At 43.5% G+C, this 26,684-nt stretch overlaps 1 protein-coding gene across 4 annotated transcripts in view; it reads left to right on the top strand.

Annotated features, from left to right (window-relative positions):
• Positions 1 to 26,684, top strand: part of NHS (NHS actin remodeling regulator) — a 254,838-nt gene that overhangs the window by 207,632 nt on the left and 20,522 nt on the right. For all 4 annotated transcript variants that reach the window (XM_065677378.1, XM_065677380.1, XM_065677379.1 and 1 more), the window contains exons 2-3: positions 20,645 to 20,797; positions 23,112 to 23,245. In XM_065677378.1, the coding sequence (XP_065533450.1) occupies positions 20,645 to 20,797; positions 23,112 to 23,245 (287 nt within the window). The remainder of the gene's footprint in view (positions 1 to 20,644; positions 20,798 to 23,111; positions 23,246 to 26,684) is intronic.

The following is a 26,684-nucleotide window of genomic DNA, read 5'->3' as shown; positions in this document are numbered from 1 at the left end:
AGGTACCTGCTGCTGGTGAAGGCTTGAGGAATCTGTTGCTCCCCTTGAGAAAGCTCTCACTGAAGAGTATCCGGGAGGAATAAAACTCTCTTTTACCAGTTGTCATGAAGGTGCTGGCAGCCCTTACAGGGGCCATTTTGAACTCCTCCCCCTGCAACACACCATGGTGCAGAGGGAGAGTAAATCTGCTAACCTCTTTCTTCTGCCAGTCCTCCCAACTGGAATTGGAATATGTAACTTAGTGTTAGAATATGTAACTTAGAGCCAAAAGCCAAGCTTTAAAAGTGGCGTGTTTCTATCAGTGTGTTTTTTATCCAGATGTATGCTTGCCTTCACTGATAGTGCTTACATGGGGGCTGTGTGCCTGGCATGTGGAAGGAATGGATAACAGGCTGTACTGAGCTAGTCACCATGGCATATGGAATTTTTCCATCTCTCTAGCACTAGGCTGAATCTGCTCCTGTGGATAGCCAGATTTGTTTTCCTCTGTTTTTAGCATGACACCCTTCACCAGTAGGAAAAGAATGCATTTTAAAAGGGAGAGCGAAGAACTGTGCATCTGGAGTAAGCATTGGTTTATCTTCCTCCTTTGAGGGCTTAGATATTTCCCCTGCCCCCTGCCTGGAGTATTCCAGGGCACTAGTTCTGGCTTCTTTGATTCAGCTCAAGTCATCTGAGGTGAGAAATTGCAAATTCACAGCACTAGGGTCCGCTACCCAAAGAAGAGGGGAGCTGCATGTGACTGCAGCCAGTGTGTCCGCTTCTGCAGCTTTCCCCCTTAGGAACCAGCTGACTTTGCAGCAGGGAAGGTTAGGAAGACCTTTCCAAGTGCGAAGAGAGATAAAGCACAGGAACAGGCTTGCTATGGAGCTTACGGGATGTCCTTCATTTAGGCTTTTTGAGAGGAATTAAGAATAAACTCAAGGTTGACTAGAAATGCTCAGTCCCCTTTAGAGCAGTGGAATTATGCTTGGCTTTGCATTTTGGCATTTTTAGGACAAGTTCAGTCACACATCAGTCAAAAATTACTACAGGAAGCATCTTATGTGTCTGGGGATGGTTGCCTCATTTGCTGTTTACAGCATTTTAACTGTGTTTCAGGATTGGAAAAGTCATGGACCAGACAGCTCTCTCATGGTTCCCTCCTGCCCTCCATTTCTACTGCAGTATGACTTAGCCCCATCGAGGTCCTACCACCAAGGGAACAAGAATGGTTCATTGCCTGAGCCCATTCAGCTGTAAAACTTTCTGCTGTTCCTGTCAGCAAAAGCATTACTGATATGTAAGTGATGGACATGATTGTTAGGGAATGGGAACCAGTGCACAGAAGAGACTGCAAAGGTTGCAGTATCTCATTGGACTCAGTGAGCTTTCGGTCTTATTAGCTGTTAGTTTTGCTTGCTTACGCCAGACACCGATCAAAACGGCACTTGGTTTGGAGTGGTCTCTGGGAGAGGGCAGGGGCAGTGGGTTATGAAGGAGACAGACTTCACTCAAGTGATGTAGTTGACCACTACCCACGAGGAAGCACATTTTTCATACTGTAACTCTGACACAGTATGACTTTCAATCCACAGTGTAAGCCTTCTGTATTGCTTACGTGGTAGAATCTACTTACTGTTCCAGTTGTTCTCACCTTGTATGGTCTTCTCGGGGGAGAACAGCATAAGCTCCGTGGGAGTGACTTCGCATAAACAGGTGTGTCAAAGAGGCATTTTATGATGCATGCAATGATGATCAAAGTTACAGAAGTAGATAACAAAGAGGACTGAGGCTGAGTATGCAAAGGTACCAGAGGGGGTGAGGAAATCAGTTTCAAGGGATGAGATCACATCTGTCCTAGGAAAGGATCCTTATCAGGGCTTGCAGAGCAAATGCAAATAACTCATGTTGGGGGGGAAGAAGAACTTCCTAGACCCAAATTTAGCAATGAGCAAACTCTAAGCATGTGACCAAGAAACACTAAGGTCAAGTGTCTAATTGCATTTATGCCATTGTCATCCAAGTAATTATCTTTCCCCCCTGGCATTTCAACAGAGTAAAACTGAAGTGGGTTTGGACTGCTATCAGAAACTAGGTAACCTCCACAGCTTGCCTGCTAGGCCATCTCCTCTCCTTTGGGCTCTGTTGGTAGAGCAGACAGTGGTTATATTCCTCTGAGGTACTTTTTTTAGGCTACATGTTTAAGTTTGGAAGAATCTTCATAATGATGTCAATTCTTGCAAGGTAGAAGAGTACATCCCCAGCCAGCAGCATGTCTTTGGTAATAATGTTGAATTCAAGTGATGGAATTTTGAACTGTATCCTCACATGATTATATGTGAGGTTGATTCTACATCTGCTGCAGATTGGTGTGGGGTCAAGTATAATACATCACTTTAACAATGCACAGTAAAGACAGATGATTCTGGTCTGTTGCAATACATGCATCAATCCTAACATCTTCAGTCATTTTGAGGAAATAAAGATGCTGGCTCACATAAGCACATAACTGAAGGAACAGCTATTGTGTGCCCTTTGAAGTGTGCAGACACAACGTGTTTAGGTGGTGGTAGCCTATATAAAGGACGCTACTATCATTGCTGAAAAATGGTACCCCTTTCCTGCAGGCTCCTAACAGGCAACCTCTTAATGCCAGAAAGATCATACTGGCATGAATCAACCACAAAAGCTGTCATTAAGAGCACTTTTAAAAGCTGTCAGTAAGGTTTAAGATGAGCACTAGAACAATTTGCTGAAATCTGAAGCCATTTTATGACCCTTGCATTTCGAGAACCCTCTGGATATAAGTATAAAATGCTGTGCTGTTTTCTGCCAGTGTTTGGAGAGGGGAAAAAAAGCAGTGGGAGAAAAGGTGAGTTCTGCACAATCTCCTCTTGTTTCAGGAAGGACTGGTGTTTTCTTCCAGGTTTTCACAGCCATGCTGCACATCATTCACCTCATAATGATAATAGTGTATAATCTTCATAATAGTGATAATTGTCATATGCAGCTGCATATTTTAAATTCCTCCCTGGTTTTAGTGCAAATTTCATTTGTTGGCATTAGAAGACTGTTTTTTTGTGTCCCTGTCTATTTACCCCTACATAACCTCACTGCTATCTGTCAGAGCCCAACTTCTGATAAGAGGAAAGGTGATGCCCCAATGTCAGAATATGCAGACTCACGTCTCACAGTTGTACCTCAGCTCTCGTGTACCTGATTTTTTTTTAATTTTTTTTTTTTTTGGCACAGCACAGGCAATCAAAATTTATCATCCAAATTAAGACTGTAATTATATTTTGATAAAGATCTGGCAATTCAGTGACAATGAAATTTTAAGGGTTGCCGGGATACAGATGACTCTGGATTATGGGGAAGCGTTTGCATGTGGAATACTAATAAGCCAAGGTTTTTCAGCATCCTTATCTAGACTTTTCCAATAGTGTCTGATAACCCACACAATCAAGTGCTTTTTCTTTGCTATTATTCTGGCAAAGTGACGATTAAAGATACAGGCTGCCTTTTATGAATGAAAAGGCGACATGTGCAACATTTAGAGACACAGATATGTCCCCGTTTGATGTACATGGAAGGTGGGGGAATAGAGTGCTGACCATGCCCACGTTATTAAGTCCACCAAAATAAAACTTGCCTGAGGTTTCCCACAGCCTCAAGAATGGCAGGGAGACTTTGTGGAAAGAGTAAGCCTGTTCCATTGCCCAAGATGAGTGCTGCTGGAAGCCTTCTTTCACAGAGCTGGGTCCCCAGTGGGCAATGGAAGCTAGAGGATGTCTCAGGGATGAGCATGGGATAACCAAATACCCCAGAGCTTGCTGTCCAGGCAAGATGACCACAGAAATAATGGCACCATAGAGCTGGGGGAGATGACAAATGGCTTGATTCAACACACAGCTGCCAGAAGGAAGGTTGTGTGTGTCTCCTGTGTGGGTACTTTCTTGTGCCAGCCCTGGTGATGAGTAAAGCTGCAGCTCAGTGCTGCAATTCAATAAAGGAAGAAGAACTATAGCACTTTCTCTCTTATAAGTGTCTGGTCTGTATGTGACACTAATTAGTTATTATGGAAAGTTATTGCTATTCAATAATGCGGCCTGCTGACAAGGTGTTATTTACTGCCAGTGCTGCGGTAGCCCTTGGACCTCAGAGGGGTTCATCTGTGGCACTCCCGGCATGCTGCAGCCTGAGCCCTGTCCCAACCCAGCCAATATCGCATGCCTGTCTTCTAGGGTTTCTGCTGTGCCACTGGCCAGCAGCAAGGCCAATGAGTAGTTTGTGTTATCACCTTGCTATAGCTCTGCTCCAGACTGCCTACTGCAGATATAGGTACCATAAGGGAGGCCAGTAATGGAAGGATCTATCTTCCCTTGCTCTTCGTCTGTCCCAGGCTCCCTCTCAGCACCCCCTTACCAAAGCCTTTTTTTCCCAGATGTCTAGCTCCAACTGTTAAGCCAGCACCTCAATAATGATTATACCCTGTTCAGCAGTGGTTTAGGGACTTAACTGTAGCACATGGTTGTCTTTTTCCTACATATCAGAACAATTCTGTTACTTTCCTCTTTTTTTTTCAATTGACTATGAAACAGTGAATGTGTCGTAACAATCTAAAAAAAAGTTCTGGTGGCGTGTCATCTGCATCAAAATGAATGGCTTTATTTCCCTGCCGAGCTGAATTCCTCCCAGGTTTTTGGTGAGTAAATTTTATTCTCAAGATGTTCTTTCATGATCTGTAAAAAAGGGCATTGTCTTAAAGCTGTGCAGTTTGAATAGCAAGTCAAGCAGATGTGATTCAGGAGGCCCAGGTTAATGAGCATTTTGGGGAGGTAGAGTCCATTGGAGATGCTGCAGCTGCGATACAAGACTGAACCCCTTCTGTTATATCTTGAAAAGCCTTTTAAACTTGAGGTGTGTAGTGCTTAAGTTGTAGCCTCCTAGCCTTCTCAAATTCAACCTGCACAAGCAGTAATGTGCTTTCTTTCTTCTTCTGTAAAGTGCATGAACATGTGATGCCAACCTCAGACAACTGCAGGGTAGTTTGTGACCTCAGGAAAAGGGTTTCAGCTTTGCTCAGTGGAAATTCATACTTCCTGGGCAGAAGTATTTACTCAGTTGGTAAAGTGGGGAAGAATCAAGAGAGGGAAAGTTCCAGCCAACGAGGCTATGAATAAAAACCGCGGTGTCCCATGCTTTTATCTCTTTCATGTAATCTGAACCTAAAAGGCAATGTTTCCCATAATATGTCTGAATGAAGATACAGAAGCTCTTTTTCTTCACTGATTATTTGTGCTTGTGCAAAGGTGTGGGATAAGGCTCTGAAAAGTGTGTGATCTTTAACCAGTATAACTGTGCCAGCCAAAGCCATTACCATAATTTATCAGCATAACATGTCTTTTTGATGAATGTGGGAGTGTGAGGAGTAGGCTAACTGCTAAAACACAGTTCTGTCAGCATGGCTGCAGTTACTTTGCCAATATAACATATTGTAGAAAGGCAAAAGTCATCTTGTTGCCTTAAAATCCAAGGAACCTTTATCGTTTCAGAGCAGAAAATGACCCCAGCTGGAGCTAAATTAGCTTGTATGCACAATATACTGCCTTGTACACCTCAAGACCTCCCAACACCTATATGCGGAGTTCCTGCATTCAGGTGAATTGTCAGGCTGGGATATACTGTGAGTTTGAGCTTAGATGCAAAACCGGAAGCATGAAACATGACCATTCTCTGTCATGCTGGTAGAACGGATAGGAAACGATAGGATAAGATAGGATATTTTAAATTGGAAGTGACCTACCTACTGTGATCATCTAGCCCAGACGGAAGATTACTAATACAAAAATCAGAATAAAACTGGTCATCATCAGCTATAATGGTAAAACCAGTGTTACGCTATGTAGGCATCTGGCTGGAAATGTGAGGTACTGCTGAGACTTGTACCTAGGGGACAGGTAACCCCGAGTCTCCTCGATTTCATCACATGAAAGAGGGAATAATTAGCTGATGATCTGTGCCTCCACTGACACAGCTGGGGACGACAGCAGCTGAAAGGCAGGTCTGGAAAATTCAGAGCTGTGGTTCAATGGGCCTTTGCCTCACAGTGGGGTGTGGGCTGAGTAAGGAGTTGGCTGGAGGAAGAGACATTTTTTTCCCTGCTGGGATGAATGAACCTTTGCAGACTAGACACTGACGGCACTGTTGCAAAGCTGTGCTTTCTGTGGTAGGCAACAAATTCATTTGCGTTTGGCCACCCAAAAAAGAATTTCATAGTACAAAAAATTACCTTAGGTATTACTTGAATAAGCTCAGCTCTGGGCATGTATCTGTCTCAGTGGTTCATGAATAGGGTGAGAAAGTGTTTTCTGCCTATGACCCTGCTTCGAGGCTTATTTCTGTGAGTGGTGTGTGGCACTTTGGTTATCGTTGCTTTGTTGTAGCTGCAGTACTCCTGGAACAGCATCATCTTACACTCAGTGACCACAGATAAAAGGGCATCAAAGGGGAAGGAAGATGAGTAACTTCTAGTTATAGCTTTAGCAAATATTTCCCTTAGTCTTAAATATTCATGGTTGTGGCTGTAACTTCGGTCATGATAGAATCGGAATTTCTTAAAGTCTTGAAAATTGTTACACTTGTCCTGCAGAAGTATCTGCAAAATAAATTGTTTTCTGGGTCAAAACAAAAATCCACAGAGCTTAGGTATTTTCTTCTGACAGGCTGAAGTTGTGTGGCTTTTCCATCCTAGAAGTATGTGTAAATGTTTGCAGAAAACAGGGAGAGTTATGCTAACTGTGGAGAGGATGCTCTGGCCCTTGTAGAGTGAGGAAGCATTGCAATATTTGGAGTGTTTCTATTGTGCAAATATTGCAGACAAAAGGAATCAGGACTCTAACAGAAGGGAAAAAAGATAACCAAAATGAATCTCTCTTGAATTAATCTTTGACATTTTCATAAGTAGTGGCTGCACTTTTTAGATACTTCTTCTTTTGTGCTGTTGCATAGATTCTCTTTTCTTTTTTTTTTTCTTTGAGAAAATCAAAGCGTGTTAAGTATGCCAATACCTGAACTTCCGAAATAACTGTGTGACTGAAATATTGCCAAGCACACCAAACCCTCACTCACTATGCGAAGACATACTGCATCCCACAGGAAATCAATACTTACTAATGTGAGCAAGCATGAAGATGAAATTATCTAACTGGCAAGTCAGGGAAGCAATCTCGATTTATCAGAATTAGATGTGATTTAAATGCAGTAGTTAAAAAACCTCAAGTGATAATGAATCTGGCAGATGATCAGTGAATTTGTGCATCTTTCCACGCCATGTGGGTCTGAGCTCTGGTGGGAATAAACCAGGACACCAGGCTGCTGCTTTTTTATTCACTGACCATGGCAGGTTAATTCTGAATAATGAACCATCCATTACTTATCCAGGCCAGCATTTCTGAGCTGCTTGTCAGTGGTGGAGTTCGGTTGTGCTGCAAAAGCCTGTAGGTCCAAAACTGCAGCCCAGGCAATACAAACCACAGCTCATCTGCAAAGGTTCAGAACATGTTCTGGCAGGGAATAAGCAAGCCTACTTTTATCTGGAAGAATATAACACTAAACAAAACCACCAATGAAGTATGATTGGATTGGCACAGGGCCTATTATTGTATGTGTAAATGCTTAGTGCAGAGGATGACTTCTGCCCTTAAGACACAAAAGTAAAAGAACGTTGAAAAGGCTAAGAGGTCTATGGGAGGACAAGAGATGGCTGTGAAGGCCAGGAGGTGACTTGGCCCAGGCCAGAGTGGGGATGTGCCAGCATATCCATCCACCAGGCCAGACTGTCTCCAAACAAAAGCAGCCTAGGCAACCACCATTGGAAAAGGCTGTCTCATTGCATACCAACTTCTATACTTTCTTCTTCTTTTCCCTTTTCTTTTCCTTTTTTTTTTTTTTTTACCATCTTAAGCTCAGCAGCAGAGGTAAGAGCTTGTTTTCATATTCTCTGTAACACCCTTACAATACTTTAGACACTACATAGAAAAAAAGCAGATGGCTGTGAACGGGTCTGTATTTGTATATAAAATGTCTTCAACTTTGCGAACAATATCCATGCTATAAAAAAAGTTGGCTGGAGTGGCTCCCCCTCCCCCAGGGCTGGCAGATGCTGCGGTAAATGATAAGATGTGAGGATTGATTGCCACCTCCCCCCAGACAGCATCCTGCCAGATCAGGGCTGCAGTGTATCTGTGGGTGTCGTCTGCCTTTCACTGTTCAGCATGTATAGCATCTCAGCCTCTAGAGCAGTCTGGCACCTCTTCCAGCACTTCTTTTTTTAACGCCACTTGGAAAATCCACACAGAAAGAAAGATGCAGAGAGGAGAAGGCAGTGTAGTGGGAGGGAGGTGATTAGGGCCAGACCTGATGTCCCAGTGTAGCCGAAGTGTCTAGAGAAGTCAGGAAGAGCCACAATTCAGAAAGAACAGAGCAAGGACAGCAGAATTTGGCACTGGTACAGCTTACTGTGTCACATTTCTGAGTGTGTTTACCCCCCTCGTCATAAAGATTAGTGTATTTATTCCAGTTCCCAGGCAATGCTTCACCTTTTGAGTTAAAAGTCACATTATACCTTGCTAGCTTCCTTAGTTGTGACCCAAATTTGTTTTTTTACTTTGCCATTAAATATATTCAGTAAGTAAACTCCCACCCATAGCTTTGCAGACTGTTTGTTTCCAAGTAGGCAGTCCTGCTAACCTGTAAAGGCAGGATCTGTCCTCTTGGTGTCTGGGGCTGCTGGGGCAAGGACTCAGCACAGTCCATCTTCTTCTCATGGTCCTTCCACAGTGAACAGAAGGGGACAGGCTCTGCCAGAGGACTGTTCAGAGCTCTCCGAGGCTCATTTGTACTCAAAATCAGTGAGGAGTCTATCTGTTAGCTACAGAAATTCTCCAAGGAGACAAATCTCCCCTGGGGGAAGTTACTTTTGTGATTACTTGCTGTTGCCTGCTTCTTTATGTTTGGAAATGTTGTCAACTTTGCTCCTTGTGAACAAATCCAAGAGTCCCAGGAGTGCTGTCTCCCCTGATTCACCATTCCACTCAATACATGATACATTAAGGTCAAACACTGTTTGCTACTCAACGGCCCTATTTTTTACTTACACTTTCTGCATGGTCATTTTAATGATGATGTCCTTCTCCCCTCTTTCCTTTTTTCCTTTCCTGAAAGTGTTTCCTGGTTTAATTTCTTTTCCTGTGGATTTTTTCCCTGCAGCTTATTTCTTGCAGTTTATCTTTATTTCATTTTCATCACTGCTTTCAATTGAGAGTTTGAAGGCTTCCTGCCCAGCGTTGCAGTCGGCAGCATTCCGGGTTGGTATTTCTGATAGTTACCAGTAGGTGTTGACACCTGACATTCTGGTTTTGACTGGCTGAAGTGAAAACGTACCCATTTCACCCCACCTTCAAGTTTTCTTCTTCATGTGCAGTACTCAGTACATGGTCACAATAAATGCCTGCCCACACTTAAAAGGCAGTGATTCTATATGGATGTTAATCAAACAATTGTTTGCCACTCTGTGCATTTGCTGTGCTAAAGCCAACGTGTTGAAAACCACCTTGTACTCAGTCCAACATGCACACAAACACAGATGAGTTACAAATGCTCAAGAATTTGCTATTTGCTATTTTGTTCTGGATAACAAATCTCCACGGAGAGTGGTCCACACCCCTGCAACATCTGACAAACCCTGCAGCTCTTCAGCAGTTGTGGTTTTTCAGAAACCCCATCAGAACTCAATTAGGCTTTCTGCATAAGTTTGTGACTTAACAATATAAATGTGAGTACAAACAATAGGATATGGTTTTGGCTCATAAAGCCATACTAGCCATAACAATAAAGGATAGTCTATGTTATGATCTTCATTAACACCTTATGACATTTTACAAGAAGTAAATGTGTTCATGCTGCATTTTATGTGCTAGTTGTCATTGGGCATGATGCCTGTATTCGAAGTGGGGGTTAGTGGGTTAGCATGACTTGTAGGGCCTCCATAGCTGGCATGGTAACAGGTTTGCATCTTCTGCAGGGATGTACAGGGGGATACAGGTAACAATGCTTACCCCTCAGTTAAATTTGCAAGCTAGCATTTCCCATTTGAGGCTTGTGAGCCATTTTAGGTAAGCAAGTATCTGAAATACAGTAGAAAAAAATAGTGCAACTCTGCAGAAAAAAATATTAGTGCCTAAGGTGAGCAAGCTGAGAATATGTTATTCAAATAATAATAACAGTGGGAAAATAACTTATCTTGACATAAGTTATTCATCCCACAGTCTAGGTATGCAATATCACTGACAAAGACATCCAGTTACCAAATGCTATTTGGATGGGTTCCTTTTAAAAAGTAATCCAGTATATTTCAGTGGCTTTGTATACGTGTGTATAGAAAGTACTGTAAGCAATACAGTTCCATTCATATACCATAACGCATCTTTGCTTTACAGATTAAGGGCTAATTTCAAGCCCCCAAAAGCCTGGAGGGGAGAGGCTGGAGCCCTAGTGGGGAATGGTGCTGGGACATGTCCTTGGCAGTGCAGGGCAGGGTGGAGGGGACTTGTAAGACCAACAAGAATCCATCCCTAAGCAGGTTTCTTCATTAAAACCAGTTCCTTTGAGAAAGTATAGAAGGGGAGGGAGTGGTAATCTTGATTTTCAGGTGGCTCTCCCTGCCCTTACAAGACAGAAAAGGACTGTGTTCAACGTTGTTTCAACAAGTGAAACTCAGCAGGTCAGCAAACCATGTTACTTCTTCCTAGCTGGCTTCTTGGCATGGCTCTCTAAACCTTTGTAGCTCTATTTGCTCTAATGTTTTACATATAACTCTTGTCAGAAGTGGTACTGGAGAGGGATATTGCTTGACAGTGTTTAAATAGGCCTCTTCTCCTGGCCCAGAGCCCCTTCATGGGTTTGGTGCTCTGCAAGCCCAATTCACAGCCTGTTATCTGAAACTGGGTTTCAAGTAATATGCTTGGGAGGCCAGGGCCAAAATGAATATCTGAGAGGTCTGGTGATGGAGGACTTGGGTATTAACTGAGTTTGGGGAAGAATTTTCCTGAAAAGACCCAGAGGAGTACACAGTGAAGTGGTTGTATCTTTAACTGCATCCCTGTGCCCAGCCACCATAAGGGTGGCTCAGGAGTAACCTTGCGGAGTCATGCATGTGAGTTTTGTTGCCTGCCACAAGAAATACGTTGGCTTACCATTACGGGGAGGAAGCTTCCTGAGACATTCATGACCTCAAGAGCAATGACTGGCCTGAGACAGAGCCAGGTCTCTGAGTCCCTCTACAGGAAAGGACTGATGGAGCTGCAGGAGCAGGAAGAATATTTCCCTGGGGGAAGAAAATAGAGCTGCCGTTGGTCCCTCCAAGATGATTGACTTTCTGTCTTCTCCCAGATGTCTGTGAGTAATTCAAAAGAACACGTGTAGCAATAGTAGCATAGTACTTACTAAATATAATTGGAAGCAACTATTGCTACTTTCCTCAACTTGAAGTCATGCAGGATTCAGGGCATCTAGCCAAGCACGCTGAAAAAGACTGATGGGGAGGAAGAAGTGTGAAATACGAGATACCGCTTCTACTCTTAACACATGGCTTGCTGTTCCTGACTTTTGGAGGTTTGATTTCTCAGCCTACTTGCGATGCCAGTGGAAGAGAAGAGGGGCCCATCTTGTTCATTTTCTGTGTAAACTCTTCAGTCTTGTTTTTCACTTGGGAGCAGCCTCCAGCCTCAGATACTGGCTTCCCCATTCAGTTTGCTGAAGGCAAGAGGGTAAAACTAGAGCCAGAAAAACATCCCAAGTACTTTCATACCAGGTACAAAATGTAACCTGTGTCTTTGATTTGGTTTTGCTTTTCACATTTCACAGTGGTTTTCCACTATAGCATATGTATTACCCTTCCAAAACAATGGCTACTTGTTGGGAGACACATCAGGGGCTAATAAGATGAAGCAATGGGGATATAGGGCATTTTTTCGTAAAGGTTATCAGCTTGAATGAAGGACAGGTCAGCAGTAAACAAAAAGCTGTCACCTACTGATGGCCTTCTGACACCCTGCAGAGAGTAAGTTGATGCCCTCAACCTGTCATCCAGGAGACAGGTACATGTATCACAGCACTGCTGGTGTAATTGATGCTAAATGCCACTTCTGAGAGCCAAATGGAGATGGTAGGGAGATTGATAGAGACTAACTCTTAGAGCTTTGATGGAAAGTTGTGGTTTATGAAGATTTTAAGGAAAACAGAAGTATATTTGCTGTACTTGGAATAAGTCAGCTGAATCTTGTCTTCTTATATGGCAAACACAGCGTATTCTGTGTCAAGTCATCTTCCAGCATGCTTTTTCAAGGTTCGCAGTCTTTTACAGGTGGTTTGTATGTTCGCAGTCGTAGAGAGGTTGTTTGTATTATGGATGCTGATGTGGAAATAGGTGCTCCAATGTGTGAGGAGGATCCCCAGCTGTTACTGGAAAATGACCACTTTAGGTGTAAATGTTCTGATAGAAATATGCAGGGCAATTGAATGTTTGGAGTACAAGAATACGCAAGATACAGTAAAACTGCTCCCAAAACACTGTTTGACCTATCACAACAATGTCTATAAGCTGGGGAATGTGAGGGTGTATTTTTCGGAACATTCTGAAGTTAAGCGTTTACCAAGGCAGGTAGAATAGTAAATGAATTTTGTAAAACTTTGTTCTTGGGTGCTGGCATGTGAAATCAGGGTGACTGATCTGAGAACAACATCACAGTGATGTTGCTATCAGAAAAGAACACTCCTCTCTGATAAGAGGGAGAGCATCATTATGGTGACCTGCTGGAGCAACTTGGGCAAGCTTAGTAGTGGTTTGGGCTGAGTCAATGCAGGAGAAAAATAGAGGAGCAGTGAGGGAGAGAAAGAATTGCAAATGATATCTAAAAATGGTCTTGCAAAGTGTTTATATAGAGACCACACACTACACTGCCAGAGATAAGAGACTTTATCTTGCTGCACATCGAGAGTGGGAGTAATGCCAAGGGTCAGCATGGGAAGAAATCTGTGTTGACAAGTACTGAAAGTGCATCAAATTGAAAGTGTTTTCAACTAATTAAGCATGCAGAATTGAAAGGGCTGTCTCAAGACACTGCTTTCAGTTACATGCTGTCTAATGTGTGTGTACACAAACGTGTTACACATGTGTGTGTGTGATGTCATATCATCCTGCTATAACCATCCATTCTTACCATTAGGTCCAGTAACTTTAAAATAGTTTGGTTTGTGTTTTTTCTTTAACACTGTTTATGCCTTCACTATTTTACTGGCTTTTTGGTTAGCTTTTAGTTAGCTTTTTTATTTCTCATGGAGCATGGTAACAAACTGAAATGAGTATGACATGAATACTCCTGCAGGATAGTCAACCTAATGGCAACCTCAAGCTTGCCAGGCAGGACTCCCGTGTTGTATGTCTTTTTTATGATTGCCCTGCAGGGCACTCTTAAAGGCCATGTAAAACAGGAATAAAACAGGAATAAAAGAAGAGGAAGAAATCATTGGCTAGAGAAAACGTCACAGGAATGAAGGCTTGAACATATAAAATGCTTTGTATTTCTGAGAGGTTATTGTCTCTCCTGCAGTGACAGCTTTGAAATACTTTGAAATATCAAGTCTCATTCTGGCAGCCGTAACTTACCTGACAGAGTTGGAAAAAGCAGTTAAAAATATGTTCAAACACCACCAGCAGTGACTGAAAGCAGCAAAGCCAAGAATGGGATTAGCATGTGGTACTCTTCACATAAGTGCATATTGCTTAACAACCTAATCTTCTTACGTGTATAAGAACCATACACTTCCCAGTCCTCTTGAATTATGTCTGGTTTTGTGCCAGTCAACTGAATACCAGGTAATTGCAAAATTCAAGGATCTGCACATGGAAATGACATCCAAATCATATGGTTTCCAGTATTTTAATCTTTCCAGATAACTGAACACCAAATACAGACGGTTTTTTGTCCACTTGACCATTTTTCTCCTGAATAGCTGTTATTTGTATGTGTGACATAATGGGAGGCAGAAAATGTGACAGGGATGCGCTAAGAAACCAAGGTTGAAATGTGTGAAGTTTCACTTTATTGGCAAGAAATAAAACAGCACAAAGAGCATAAAAGATCATGGTCTTTCTCAACAGCTTCTGCTGTCGGTGAAGCTTCTGCCTTTTTGCTTGTGTTTGAAAAATTTGTTAAGTTGTCCATCCATGAGCGCAGAGCAGAATAATAATTGTGCTCATGTTGTTGCCCACACATAGCTAAAGACTTAACTTGTTTTGTCATGTCTCCCCTCCTGTTTGTCTGGAGGGCAGCTGCAGCCTGTGTAGACACAGTCATGATGGCTTTGATTTGCACACGTGAATGCCAGTGGCAGGACAGATGTGGTGATCCAGGCTTCAGGTCCAGACCGGCTGCCCAAGCTATGTCTCACAGCCTGTGCCACTGGAGTTGGCTCCTCACATCCATCCTGGACTCCAGTTACACAGCACAGAAAATCCTCATAAATCATTTGGGTTTCTTCTGTGATAATAGCAATAATAAATAGTGATGTTCAAAGCCAATACAAGCCATGTTTCCCAGCATGGGCTCCCAGAGAGAAGTAGCCAAGAAGCAAATGACCCAAAACGGGGCATCAGTCACCCACAGCCCTGTGACAGGGGGTGCTGTGAGGTGTGAAAAGGAAATGTCTGCAATGAGCAGTGCCCTCACAAACATCAGAGTACACCAGGAAAGCAGGAACAAAAGATGTGACCAAGAAGGGGAGCAAATTTCGTGTCTTATGTGAGAAGCACGCTTAGAAAGCTCTGTTAAGGCCTAGGTTCTGCCTCAGCTCTACATCTCCTGGGGGAGCTGGACTGCACACAGCTACCCAGGGGACAAGAAGACAGGGAAGCACAGGCAGGGTCCTCAGCAGCACCCACTGTGCCAAGAGGCCAGAGCATCTCTCCTCTTCCCATCACTGGATGTCCCCCACGGAAAAAGGGCTTCAGAAGAGAAAGCCACCACTCTCAGGTGTTGCTCTGGTGCTGACATGGACAGAAGTTATTTCTTCCCCTTGGTGGGGAAAGGGCATCTTGGCCCTGCCAGGGTGAACAGGGCTCTCGAGGGCACCAGGGTATGTCTGAATTTCTGGCTCCAGTCATTTGGTACTTTTCTTCTAGAGGTGTGAGGGAAATTGTGCGCATGTCCATGCTTGTAGGTGTTAGTCACTGTAGGTAGCTGGTGAAATTATGGTGAGGTTGCCATTGCTTAGCTGAGTGATGGAAATGATGAAGAGCCAGGTGCCTTATTTGCAAGGAACAGCAGCCTCGCCAACACACTCTCTTTGCATGGGCATTTTTCAATCCTTTAATAAAGATGGGACAGGAAGGTAGATCATCCAAGCAGCTATTTGTGGTTCCAGTTGGTGAGGTTTGCCATTGGCAAATAGGTAAAAAATGGAGGGAAATGTCTGGGTGCATACGTGGCTGGGAGGAAGCAGGACTGTAGAAAACAGCAGTTGTCCCACCTCCAGGCTCCTGTGTCCCTGCTGAGTAAGCCCTAGCACCCTCTGTGCCATCACTGTGAAGCAACAGCTGCAGAGGGAGCTGCTTGGAAAGTACTGAGCTTGCTGATGCATGTGGGACATGTACAGCAGAGAAGTGACTGTAGATTTTTACCAGCCTTGTAGGCTTAAGCCCCCTGGGTGTTACAGGGTACACGAGTACTTGGGGGAAGCATACATTAGAGACATCCAGGGCTATAAATAAAATTCACATCAGACTCAGCACTTGCCTCAATGAAACATTTATGCACTAAAATGCATGATAAAGTTGGATGTGTTGCCAGTCTTTGAGATAATCTGGTCTTTCTCAAAATTAATTCTCTTGTGATATTTTCACATGAATTTAGCAGGCAGTAACTCACTGCTGACCTGAGCAGGAGGTATGGAAGTTCGACCAGGTTGAACTCGGCGGCTGGTATATGCCTATTTATGCAAATCTGGGTGAACGTACAGCTTTCTTACAACATTGAATCACAAGAAAAATATCTCCATTTTTACCTGAAATGCCTGGAACAAAATATGATTTGCTAAAATGACAGGCCAGCCACCTTGACAGTGGAACAGAAGGGCTTCCCAAGAAGGGCCTGGTATGGTTCTGCTGGCCACGGCAGCCTTCAAGAGCATCCCACACCCATGCAGGGAGGAGTGGTGGAGATTTGCTGGGTGTGCAGCCCCCAGCTCTTTGCAGCTCCTGCAAAGGGCCTCTGTCATTAGAGCCTCTCATAAGAGTAATTGGGCCCTGGAATGGGCTTATTTGCTAGTCTGATCCTTTGTAATTTTGTTTATTTGTCTTTTGGAATTCAGATACTTTATTGAGGATTCAACAGCTGCAGGTTTGGGTTTGCTTGAGCAGGAGCTCAGGGTGTGACAGCTCTGGGCTCTGTCCCTCAGCATGTAGGCACCTTCTTTGCTTGCCACTCAAATCCCCTCCAGGCTGCACACTTTTTCACAGTTTATGCCAAATTGTATTTTCTCTTTGAACCGCGAAACATAGGAAATTATATCCCCCCCCACACACCTACCTACCCTACACATCCCTCCCCATCTCCCTGCCCCAGCACCTGATGGCAATTATAATACAGAAAGAACTAATAAGAAGCTGAGAAACAGAAGGAGCTGGAGAGGGGGAGGGAAGTGTCTCGAGAAGCAGACGGAGTTGGAGGGGGGGGAAACCCCTGGATCTATCAAATAAATAGAGCAGAAATCTTTCTTGCTTGGCCTTTGTGGCGTTATTATTAGAACAACCACGCCTGAGTGCACTAAAGCCGCACAACCTTCAAGCATCCAGCTCTGCTACGGCAGAATCTTTTTTCTGCTTTGCTGAAGGAGGGAGGGAGAGTGAATGAGAGGATGTGAAGCTGAGAAGGGTCTATAAATGATAAATATGATCAACATTGATAAAACAGCTATTTGGAAACCTTCAAAAATCTTCTCATGAGAATAGCCATTAGTGTGTGTCTGTTTGACATTGGTTGTCAGGAAACCAGCCAAAGTTAATGGATACACAGAATGTAATGGAGAATCCATTTAAATGGTCTTTTGTCATTTTGTCATCCCACAAGACAAAAAAAAACCCCACACAATTACTTTAACTCAGGAATGAAATGAACATGATAGTTTATATGATTCACTTGTATATTCTCAATTGATCAAAGCACCCACTAAAAATACATTAGCAATCTATATCTGATGCCTGAAATGCAGCATTCCCTGTACCTGTACAGGCTTTTTTTCTCATTCACTGTGGTGTCCAGCTGTTAATGATTTAAAGACTGGCTTTACAGTTTCTGTATTGCTTTATTTATTATGTGTATTATAATGATGCTCAGGGGCTACAGCCATGCACAGGCTCAGCATTGTAAAAACAGCCTGCAGTGTAAAAGACTGAGTAAAAAGAAGTGCTGGCTGAGAGAGATACTTTATCCCTATTTTACAGAATGGAGGCATAGGGAGTGTTAATATTTAACCCAGGCTCTTAGCAGAAACATGTGGCAAATCTTTGACTGCACAGGTCTTCTAGATCTCAGCCCAGTGGTCTTTGACTGCTGAATTACCCTACCACAGGGTTGGCTTTTATCTTTTAGTGGAAGCTTTTTAGTTGTAGCCTCTGGCTTCAGCTCTCAGCAATGGTGCCCAGCTCCCCAGGGCCCATGCCCAAACAGCGAGGGCCAGGCAAGATGCTGTTGCAGGAGCATAGGCAGTATGTAAAGGATATGGAAGGACAAGTGCAAAGGACAGTGTGCAGGGACTGAAATGGGAGCAGGTCCCTCTTTCAGTAGCCAATCACGTCTGGTAATCCCCTTCTGAAAGGGTGCAGGCTCTCCCGCTTACTGGGTAGCTTTTTCCCCCTTCTTCCCCTTTCCAGGAGGTTTTTCTACAGCTTTGCTGCTATGAGGTTGGGATGCTGTTCTTCAAGCATCCAGCCTAATTGCATTCATGGTGAGTTTATACTTACTTGGCCTTAGGCTAGCATTGTCCTTTGCCCTACTCAGTGCTTCTCCCTCCCTCTGAGCTTCTCTCCCACTGCAGGCTGAGAACATTCATCCCCTCACAGAACTTTTGCCAGCTCTTTAAGTTTCTATTCTGAACCTCCCGGAAAGTCTACTCCAGCTTTAAAGTATTTTAAAGGACTGATCAGTTCAGTGTGTATTCTGCAACATTTCTGCTTTCTTGGTGTCAGTGGGGCATATTCCCTGACACGGCAAATCAGAGCTCCTGCAGGGAAAGGCAAAAAGATATGGATGCACGCTGGCTGGAGCCATGGCACAGGGTACTGTAAGCTTCTTAGTGCCCTATCATTTGAAGATAAGCAATGTATTTGTGCTTTATTTTTCTACTGGTACAGCACTACGCACAGCTCTGCCAGGTTTGCTGGCTAAGGGAGTCTTGTTGGATGGCTAAGAGGTCATGTTATTTTATCTTCAAACAGCAATGTGTGTCTACAACAGCAAGGGCGTAGCAGAATTGTATTAGTTTGGCTTCCTTTTTAAGTCTTACACCAAGCACATTAACCCAACTCCTACTCTTATTTGTAAAACACTGCTGCCAAAGCCAGAAGATCTTCCTACCAGTTAAATTTTGCAGGGAAATCTATTCTAGTCCAATGAAATGCCTGAACATTTCATGAGTAGGTAAAACTTTCCACTCACTCACTGAGCTCTGTCAAAGGCAGCTACTGGAGCTTCAGTCTAGACAGATTTTTTTTCTGGAAGTAGGAAGGAACTGCTTGTGTCTGCTGTTTCATTAGCCTCCAGGGTACAATTTGTGATCATGAATATCACATATCCTCAGTGACAGAAAGAATGGGTGCAGTATCATTACTATCACAGATTTTTGTCCTGTGCTTCCAAGGAGGCAGTGTGGCGCAGAACAGGATCGGGGCAAGTTGCTTTGTGTCTCAGTACCCAGTCTGTAAAATAGTTATAGCGCTAGTGAAATATTCACCTAATGCAGTTGTGAGACAGACAAGCCGCCAAAAGCTCTGCTTGTGATTTGGCAACATAATGCTATTACAATGTCAGTAATTTAATCAGTAAATCCTCTTGATGAACAAACACCCTACAACTCCCCTGCACTTGCAATAGTTTTTTTCTTCACCCTGGTGCCTTTCCTTGCGGTAACGCCATGACCAGTTGCAGGGAGCAGCACTGCAAACATGCTCTAAACTGAGTGAAACCTCACCTGCAAAAATCCACTGAGCAGCAAGGCAAGGCTGTCAACTGGACACAGAGCTCAGAGTCCCTTTGATGGTGCCCTGAGTCCCTGATTTTCCACAGGTCTATCACCGTATTATACCACTACTTCCATCATGACACCCACAAAGTTTTGTGAACAGTGTTGGGTTTTTTTCAGCAAAGAAACGGATAAAATCTGTCAGCATGCCGCACATGGCAGCATGGTTCCTAGGTATCTCCTCTTGTGTCTGCTTCCTCCTTCCTCTTCTCCTACTGTACTTTCCCAGTTTCTTTCTCTATACAAAGCACTGGTATGCCTTCAGCCCAAGTGAATGTTGTTTTGCATTAGAGTAAAGCATCTCCAACAGAGGGCAGCTCTCTGCAGGTTGCGCTGACTCCTCGTTGAAAAATGGCAACTGCTCCTGCAGGTCGGAGAGTGTGAAAGCGTGGAAAATATATGAGAGCCCCAAAATGTGATAGCTCCTTGGCTGGAGACAACATACTGCTGTGGACATCCTGCTGCAAACCCCTTCCTTTGGCATGGCCTCCCACTGTGCTGCATTAGGAGGACTGCACAGATGGGACAAGCCTGCTCCGTGCATCTTGCTAGGGAATAGTGCTGGTATGATCCTCCTCTCCTGCTTTGGTGCTTGGAAAGCTAACTACTGCGCACGCTGAGGTTGGACACATCTCTCCTGAGAAATTCTCTCAAACTTTTAGTGGACTTGGTTCATGTAACTTTCAGAGGCAGACTTCTGGGATTTCTCTGTAGAGTTGAAGTGTTCCTGTCCTTTACAAGTCCCTGTCTATTAAGGCAACATCTTTTGATAAGTGACAGTTAAAGTCGCTCAGCATGGCGGGCAGTTAATCTCAATCATTACATGCTGGAAGAGAATGAGCTAGCAACCTGTGTCAGAAATCAGTCATGTGCAACATGATGTAGTGAAAGAGCATATTGGCAGGAGAATCGGTAAATGAAAGACCCATTCCTCCCTCTGCCCTTGCTCAAAATGTCACTGTTGGAAGGTTGCATAGCTTCTTTGTGCTTTCATTTTGCTATCTATAAAAATACTATCCCTTTAGTCCATATATTTAAGACCAATACAGTACCATTGCACCTCCTTGCCTCAATAGAGCCATTAGCAGATTGGCAAAAGCACATTGTCTAAATGCTGAGTTGTGTAATGTGGTGTGGAAACACAGAGAAGATAATGGTCAGAGTCATTTGGTGGGAGGAGAGGTGCTGTAACATCCCCAGTGCTTGTTCTTGGCAATGCTGTTCTAAGCAAGAGCCTTTGCCTTTTAGCTAGTTTGATGTAAGAGAGGCTAGGAGCCTTACCTTGCACTCCATTTATATCCTACAGCTGTCTCCAACCTGGATGCAGAGAGCAAACTGAGTGTCTATTACCGAGCACCTTGGCATCAGCAAAGAAACATCTTCCTCCCCTCCACCAGACCACCTTGCGTGGAGGAGCTGCACCACCACGCCAAGCAGCATCTGCGGGCCTTGCGCAGAGGTAGGTGCTTGCACACATTCTGGCTCCACGCTCGTGACACCTCTCCACAGCCCCCTCCAGGCAGCAGCAGGGTGCTCAGGCACAGCCACTCGGCTGTGGGCACTGATGTCCACTGAGATTGAGGTACTCAGTCTAAGAAATAAAGCTGAAGATGTAACTCTAGCAGTAAAAAAGGCTTTTGCCCTCTTCAGCTTGTTTATGATTACTAGAGGAGAGCTGAAAAGGACTTTCTGCTTTTCTATTTTACATTCTTGGTTTATGTTTCCTATGGAAGTGTAATCATGTGACCAAATTCATGCACTGACCCCAAAAGGATGGAGGTACTGAGTGTTTCAATAAAGCCATCTTATCTCCCTTCACTAAACAGACGTTAAACAATGTCTCAGCTCCAGGACAGATAAGATTTAGCTTCCCAAGGGCTGAAACTGGAGCCCCATGGTATTACAGAGTCTGCACAGAGACTAAGTTGTGTGCACTAGGGGAGACCTGCATCCTTAAAGGGTGGCAGCTGAAAGCCAGGTGAAGCCCTGAACAACTTGGAAGGGTCAGGCAGATGTCCCCTCCCCAGTCCAGGGAACACCTCCTGATGTTGCCGAACAGACTGGAGACCTGTAGCCTCAAAACCAAATCATGTCACACAGGAAGGAAGCAGAAGCAATCGAGGTCATAACGAGGCTCCTGGATCCCTGCCATGAAGAGAATTTGCTAGGTGTAAATGGTCCTACAGCAGCACACTATAGGGAAGGTAAAAGATGGGGAAAGGTCAGTTTTCATTGGGAACCCAACCAAGGGAAAATCCTTACCAGGAAGCTAGTTAAAGTAAGCAAACAAGCCTTTCTTCTGTGCCATAACAAAGGAGAAAATCCACGCAGGTCACCCTCAAAATGTTCAGCAGCAGCATCCTGTGTTGGAAGTGTTTTGCTATCCAACAGCTATCATTGCCTTGCTCATTTATTATTGTTACCAGGTTATAATAATAATCGATTACTTGGATCTGCAAACCATCTGCTAGCTGGATAAAATATTCCAATTAATTACTACATTTGACCCTCTCCGCAGATTTTAGCTCAGGAACACATTGTGGGTGCAGTACATCTTCATAGCACTGCAGAGAGCGATACAGCTGAATTGCAATGACAGTAGTGTTACAGTAGAGCAGAAGTTGGCTTTTCTGCTCTTCAGCGGCTCTGCTTTGCAGTTGTCCCAGGACCAGGCTGATCTCTGCCTGCCACCTTGTGGGCAGGAGCAATCCTGACAGCAGCACGGGAAGGCAATTGTCAGAAAATGCCTCACCACTTTAAGGTTACAAATCTCAGTTTTGGCAGTTTCCCATCCTCCACGTTTAACGGCAGCTGTGCAGGAAGCTTGTCGCATCCTGATTTATCTTATTTTGCGAATAAATGCATGTACTGGAGTGAAAATCTAATCTGAAATTTCCCCTACAAGCTTTCATTGTGTCTCAGTTATTTTTTCTATCAGAATTTAATTCTCTGTTTATACAGAATTAAAACTAAAGATTAGATTAGAAAACAGCAAACATGGTTGGCTGGATCATAGCTATGTTCATCCGGGAAATCTGTCATCTCCTTCCAGCAGCACTCCTTGCAAACAGTAATTATCTGTCAGTTAAAGTTAGAGATGGGAAGTCCATGATCATTCTCCCGTTCACTTGGAAGGTTTCAGAGACCTGGGACTCATGCTGGAAAAGGGCTGCATGTTGTAAGCCCACGGTGAAGGAAAGCTTCTGTGGGCCAAGAGACATTTTGACTTTTCCAGGGTGATCTCCTTCATGCTGGGACACAGAGCTGCCGCCGTAACAACTTCACAATCTCCAGCTAATTCTCAGGACCCAGCGCTGCCCTACAGCCGGGGAAGGAGACCCTACCTAGGGCTGTGTTTCCTTCTTTCCCCTCAGAGGAGTGTATTTTATACGGGTAGAGTGCAAGCATTACTACATCTTGATGTTTTAAGGCACCAGGAGCTGCAGGTTCCCATTGGGAACCAGGGCTTGGGTCCCAAGTGCCTAGAAGGTAGCTCCTTTGTCACTTGGGAAAAAGTGTATAAATCCCATCTGGGGACAATTCAGCTCCAGTGCACACGCAGGGGTGTGTTATATGAACATTATTCTTATGGGGGCTTGGATGTCCAATAAGTGGTTGCCCCCTTTGGTTGCAACAGGGATCATAGATACTGGTCAGCGTGGAAGAACAGGACTTTCATCTTCTAAGTCCACGTCCTGTTTGTGTCTTTGTTGTGCTGTTTATATGGTTTTAATGGTCAGAAAGACTCATGTCTCCTTTCTCACCCAAAACAGAACACCGAAGCCGAGGTGATAAGAGAGAGCAAAAAGTGCAAGGCCCCATTGCTGTGGTGGCTCCCCCCTTTCCTCCCTTCCCTGCAATCTGCAGTCAAAAGAGGCAAGCGATAAAGGACCGACACTTGCTACCAGTAAGTCTTTCACTACAGCTATCACACACAAACACATTATTAGCATTATGGGACCTAAATGTGCCAGAGAGTGCTTCACAAGTGCCCCTACCCAAGCCTGTGCAGGTACAGCACAGCTGACTGTTGGCAGCATAACAAAGGTTACAGCATACAGCAGCCAACACCAGGATGGACATTTCCATTGAAAAAGCCTCTTATATTTCTCCTTTGGCCAGCACATTCTCACACTTCTCCTCACAGTGATTCACATTCTTCTCTCCTGCTTCAGGTAGCACTTCCAGAACCCTCCTGTAATTTCAGAAAGTGCTGTAATTTCAGCCTTAGCATTAGCATTGCCAGGAGCCAAGAACTCAAGGTCTTTGAGTGCTGCCTTGAGGCTCACGTGTGCAGATAGCCTCAGCAGCACTTCTTCAGCTACAAGGAACATCACTTCCCATGTGTATATGGGCAACAGTACTGTTCTACACTATCCATCTCCATACATTTTTTTTTCAGATGCTTCATGTCACATATCTCCTTGTAGCCAGCCAAGTGGGAGCTCCAGCTGAAGAGCTGGTCTTGTATGTCCTGTATGTCTGTGCTGACTTGCCACTGCTGCACTATTTTGAAATCAAATTGTGGTGGACAATATGGTGCTTATCATCATTAAAGGAAATGCAGCAGATCCACAAATTTAACTCTGACTGGGTCCATAATTCTCACTGGTTCAGGAATTCGGTACCTCTGTGGCTCTGAGCATTTGACCTATGAAAGTGCCATAGTAGCCATTGCATTCCTCAAACCAGTTTAAACTCCACAGGTCAGACCTGGATTTGACTTTTAAGTCAAGTCTTAATGCCAGCCCTCATGCATCTGTCCTGCATCTGCAGTTACACGGATATTGGCATCTACAGAGATGCTACCCCTATGGGCACATTTTAAGTATGTAGCTATGAATCGCACTTACTTAGCTTAAAAATGCAAGTATATTTATCCTAATCCATTATATTAACCATTTGTAATCCTGTAGTGGTAAATGTGTCACAGTGGAAAGCACTTGTCCAGGGACCAAAATGTCAGCTAGCCAGTCCATAAGAAGAATTTTGTTTCTCTTTTGAAAGCATGAATGCATGGTAATGTTTTGATTAATTTGACTATTCTGGCTTTTTGGCTGCTTATCTGCATCATTTCAAGGAAACCATCACCATCACTGCAGTCTTTGAACTGATAAACTTTGCAGAACTTAAGATTCAACTGAAGGAAGATATCGTGATGTTAAGGGATAGAAAAGCACAGAAAAGAACTGGAAGACAGAAAGGAGAAACAGCCTTACCTGTTTTTTCTTCCTAAGTCATCATCAAAGCTAAGTGCTGTTGTAGGGTCACTGAAAGGTAGAGGAGATGTGACCCCATGTCTTGTGGATCAGAACGAGTTACAGATGATAGTTTGGACAGTATATTGGACACAAAGTTCTCTTAGTATCAGATAGGGAACAAGGCATGCCTTTTGAAGTTGCATACTCAGTGGTGAAAGGCCTGAATCTTTGTTGTGTTTGGAAAACAACCAGTGTGTTTTAGACATTACTTCCATCTGTAGAGCACAAAATAATAATAAATAGTGAGCAACCCTCTGAGTCCTGTATTAGTTGGCAAAATTAAGTCATGCTGAATGCAGATGTCTTGGCTTTATCTGCAAGTTTACCTTTTTCTTTTCAAGAAGAATAATCTTAAGCTTTGTGCTACCCATATTGGACCTTTTCTTGGAAGCTGACCAGATTCAGTGTTCCCCTAAGGAAAAAGTAGCTGCTGGAGGCTGAAGTCCTATTGATTTCAAGGCATCTGGCAATATTTTGCTTTGGTAATTGCAAATACACCAAGGCCAGGGTACTTCAAAAGGCTTTGACCTGTTTCTGAGAGCACTCCTTGTGCGTGGGGCAACTCTTAAAAATCAGAGAAAATAAGGTACAATGAAGGTGCACATGAATGCTCTGTCTGGCAGAAGGTTAATAAGAGATTTTGACAGGGCACTGCAACAATGAACAGCTAATTGATGTGGTGCAAACCTTCATGACTTAATAATACCATTACGAGAGAAAGTTGAGAATGCTGTTATTGGCTAGCTTGCCCTTTTTGGCTTAAGCTTTTTGACATCTGCAAATGCATATCTACTTCAGGGACTGTTGGTAATGTTTGATATCTGATTCCAGTCCTGTTGCATTCATAAATGAGCTAAAGATGTTAAATTCTACAGTAATTTTTATTCATGGCATAGTAGTCCAGCATGTATTCCACTTTTCTGATGCATTGGGAATGTGCTGGTGAAAGCAGTACTAAACAACAGTAAAAGCCCCTTTCTGTGTTTCTTACGAATTAGGGAAGGGATTGTTTCTTTTAAATTGGGAAAGGGCTCAATGAGAAGCTGGGAAATTTTTAAAAGTTACAGGATCTGACTTTTCCAAACTGACTAAGTTAAAAGCATACATTAAGGCACTGAAATAAATGGCTTGATTTTGAAAAATGTTCAGATTGCCACTGTGTGATCTGTGAGAACTGTCACTACTGAAAGCTACTGAAAAACAGGTCACCTGTGCCTAAGGCCAGCCAAAGCTTCCGTATTTGTGCCTTTTGGCAGCTGTTTTCATTGCTACCAATTAGGTGGCTATGAGCTTTTCCAAAGATCTTGTCTATTGTGCTAGAGAAAACCAACCACAAGAGATAAAGATTCATTTTATGCACTTCTATCTTTACAAGGAAGAAGATGCCAAAGTCCCATAAATTCCAAGAAAGACCAAATGAATTCAAGCACAAAGTGCCTAATGCCAGTATAAATGGGTCTGGAGGAACATTTTAAACTGTTCCATCACAAGACCATTTTTTCATGGAGAAGAAGTAGAGAACTAGAAATGATATAGGATGTTTTGTGTCCCAGCGAAGACAAGTTTGAAGTTAGCTTTATAGTCTACTCTTGTTACAGGAATTGCCCTGATTTGTCTGATGAAAGGTCCACTTAGCCCAGAGGCTAGAAGGGATCCTTCAGGAAGTAGTATAACAAAAGGGTATGGTTTATACAGTTTATCGTCCCATGTTTCATATCCTTCCAGTTTCATACAGAAATTGGTCACAGAGCAGAGCTCCTGAGACAGAGATCAAATACAGAATAATAACCACCAAGGAACCTGTCTGCCCTGATTTTGAGACTTGCTTAATCTACTTTTTCTTTTTTTTTTTTTTTTTTTTTTTAGCAAATTTACACCTTTGGACTCAACAGCATCCTGTAACAATTTTAAAATCTGTAGGAAAATGTACCGTTTGTTTGTTTCAAACCTGATGCCTCACTTCCAGTTCTTAGACTGTGAGAAGCAGTAAGCATTGCTTCCACGTTCCCTTTCTCCATACTCCTCCTGGTTTTGCAGACATGATTTTACTTTCCTATCCATCTGAGTCATTGATTTTTAAATCTG

This window comes from Lathamus discolor, chromosome 4, assembly GCF_037157495.1.
Source record: "Lathamus discolor isolate bLatDis1 chromosome 4, bLatDis1.hap1, whole genome shotgun sequence".
NCBI classification, from domain to species: domain Eukaryota; kingdom Metazoa; phylum Chordata; class Aves; order Psittaciformes; family Psittacidae; genus Lathamus; species Lathamus discolor.
Note: the sequence above shows the minus strand (reverse complement) of the source record. Positions and strands in the feature narration are given on the sequence as shown.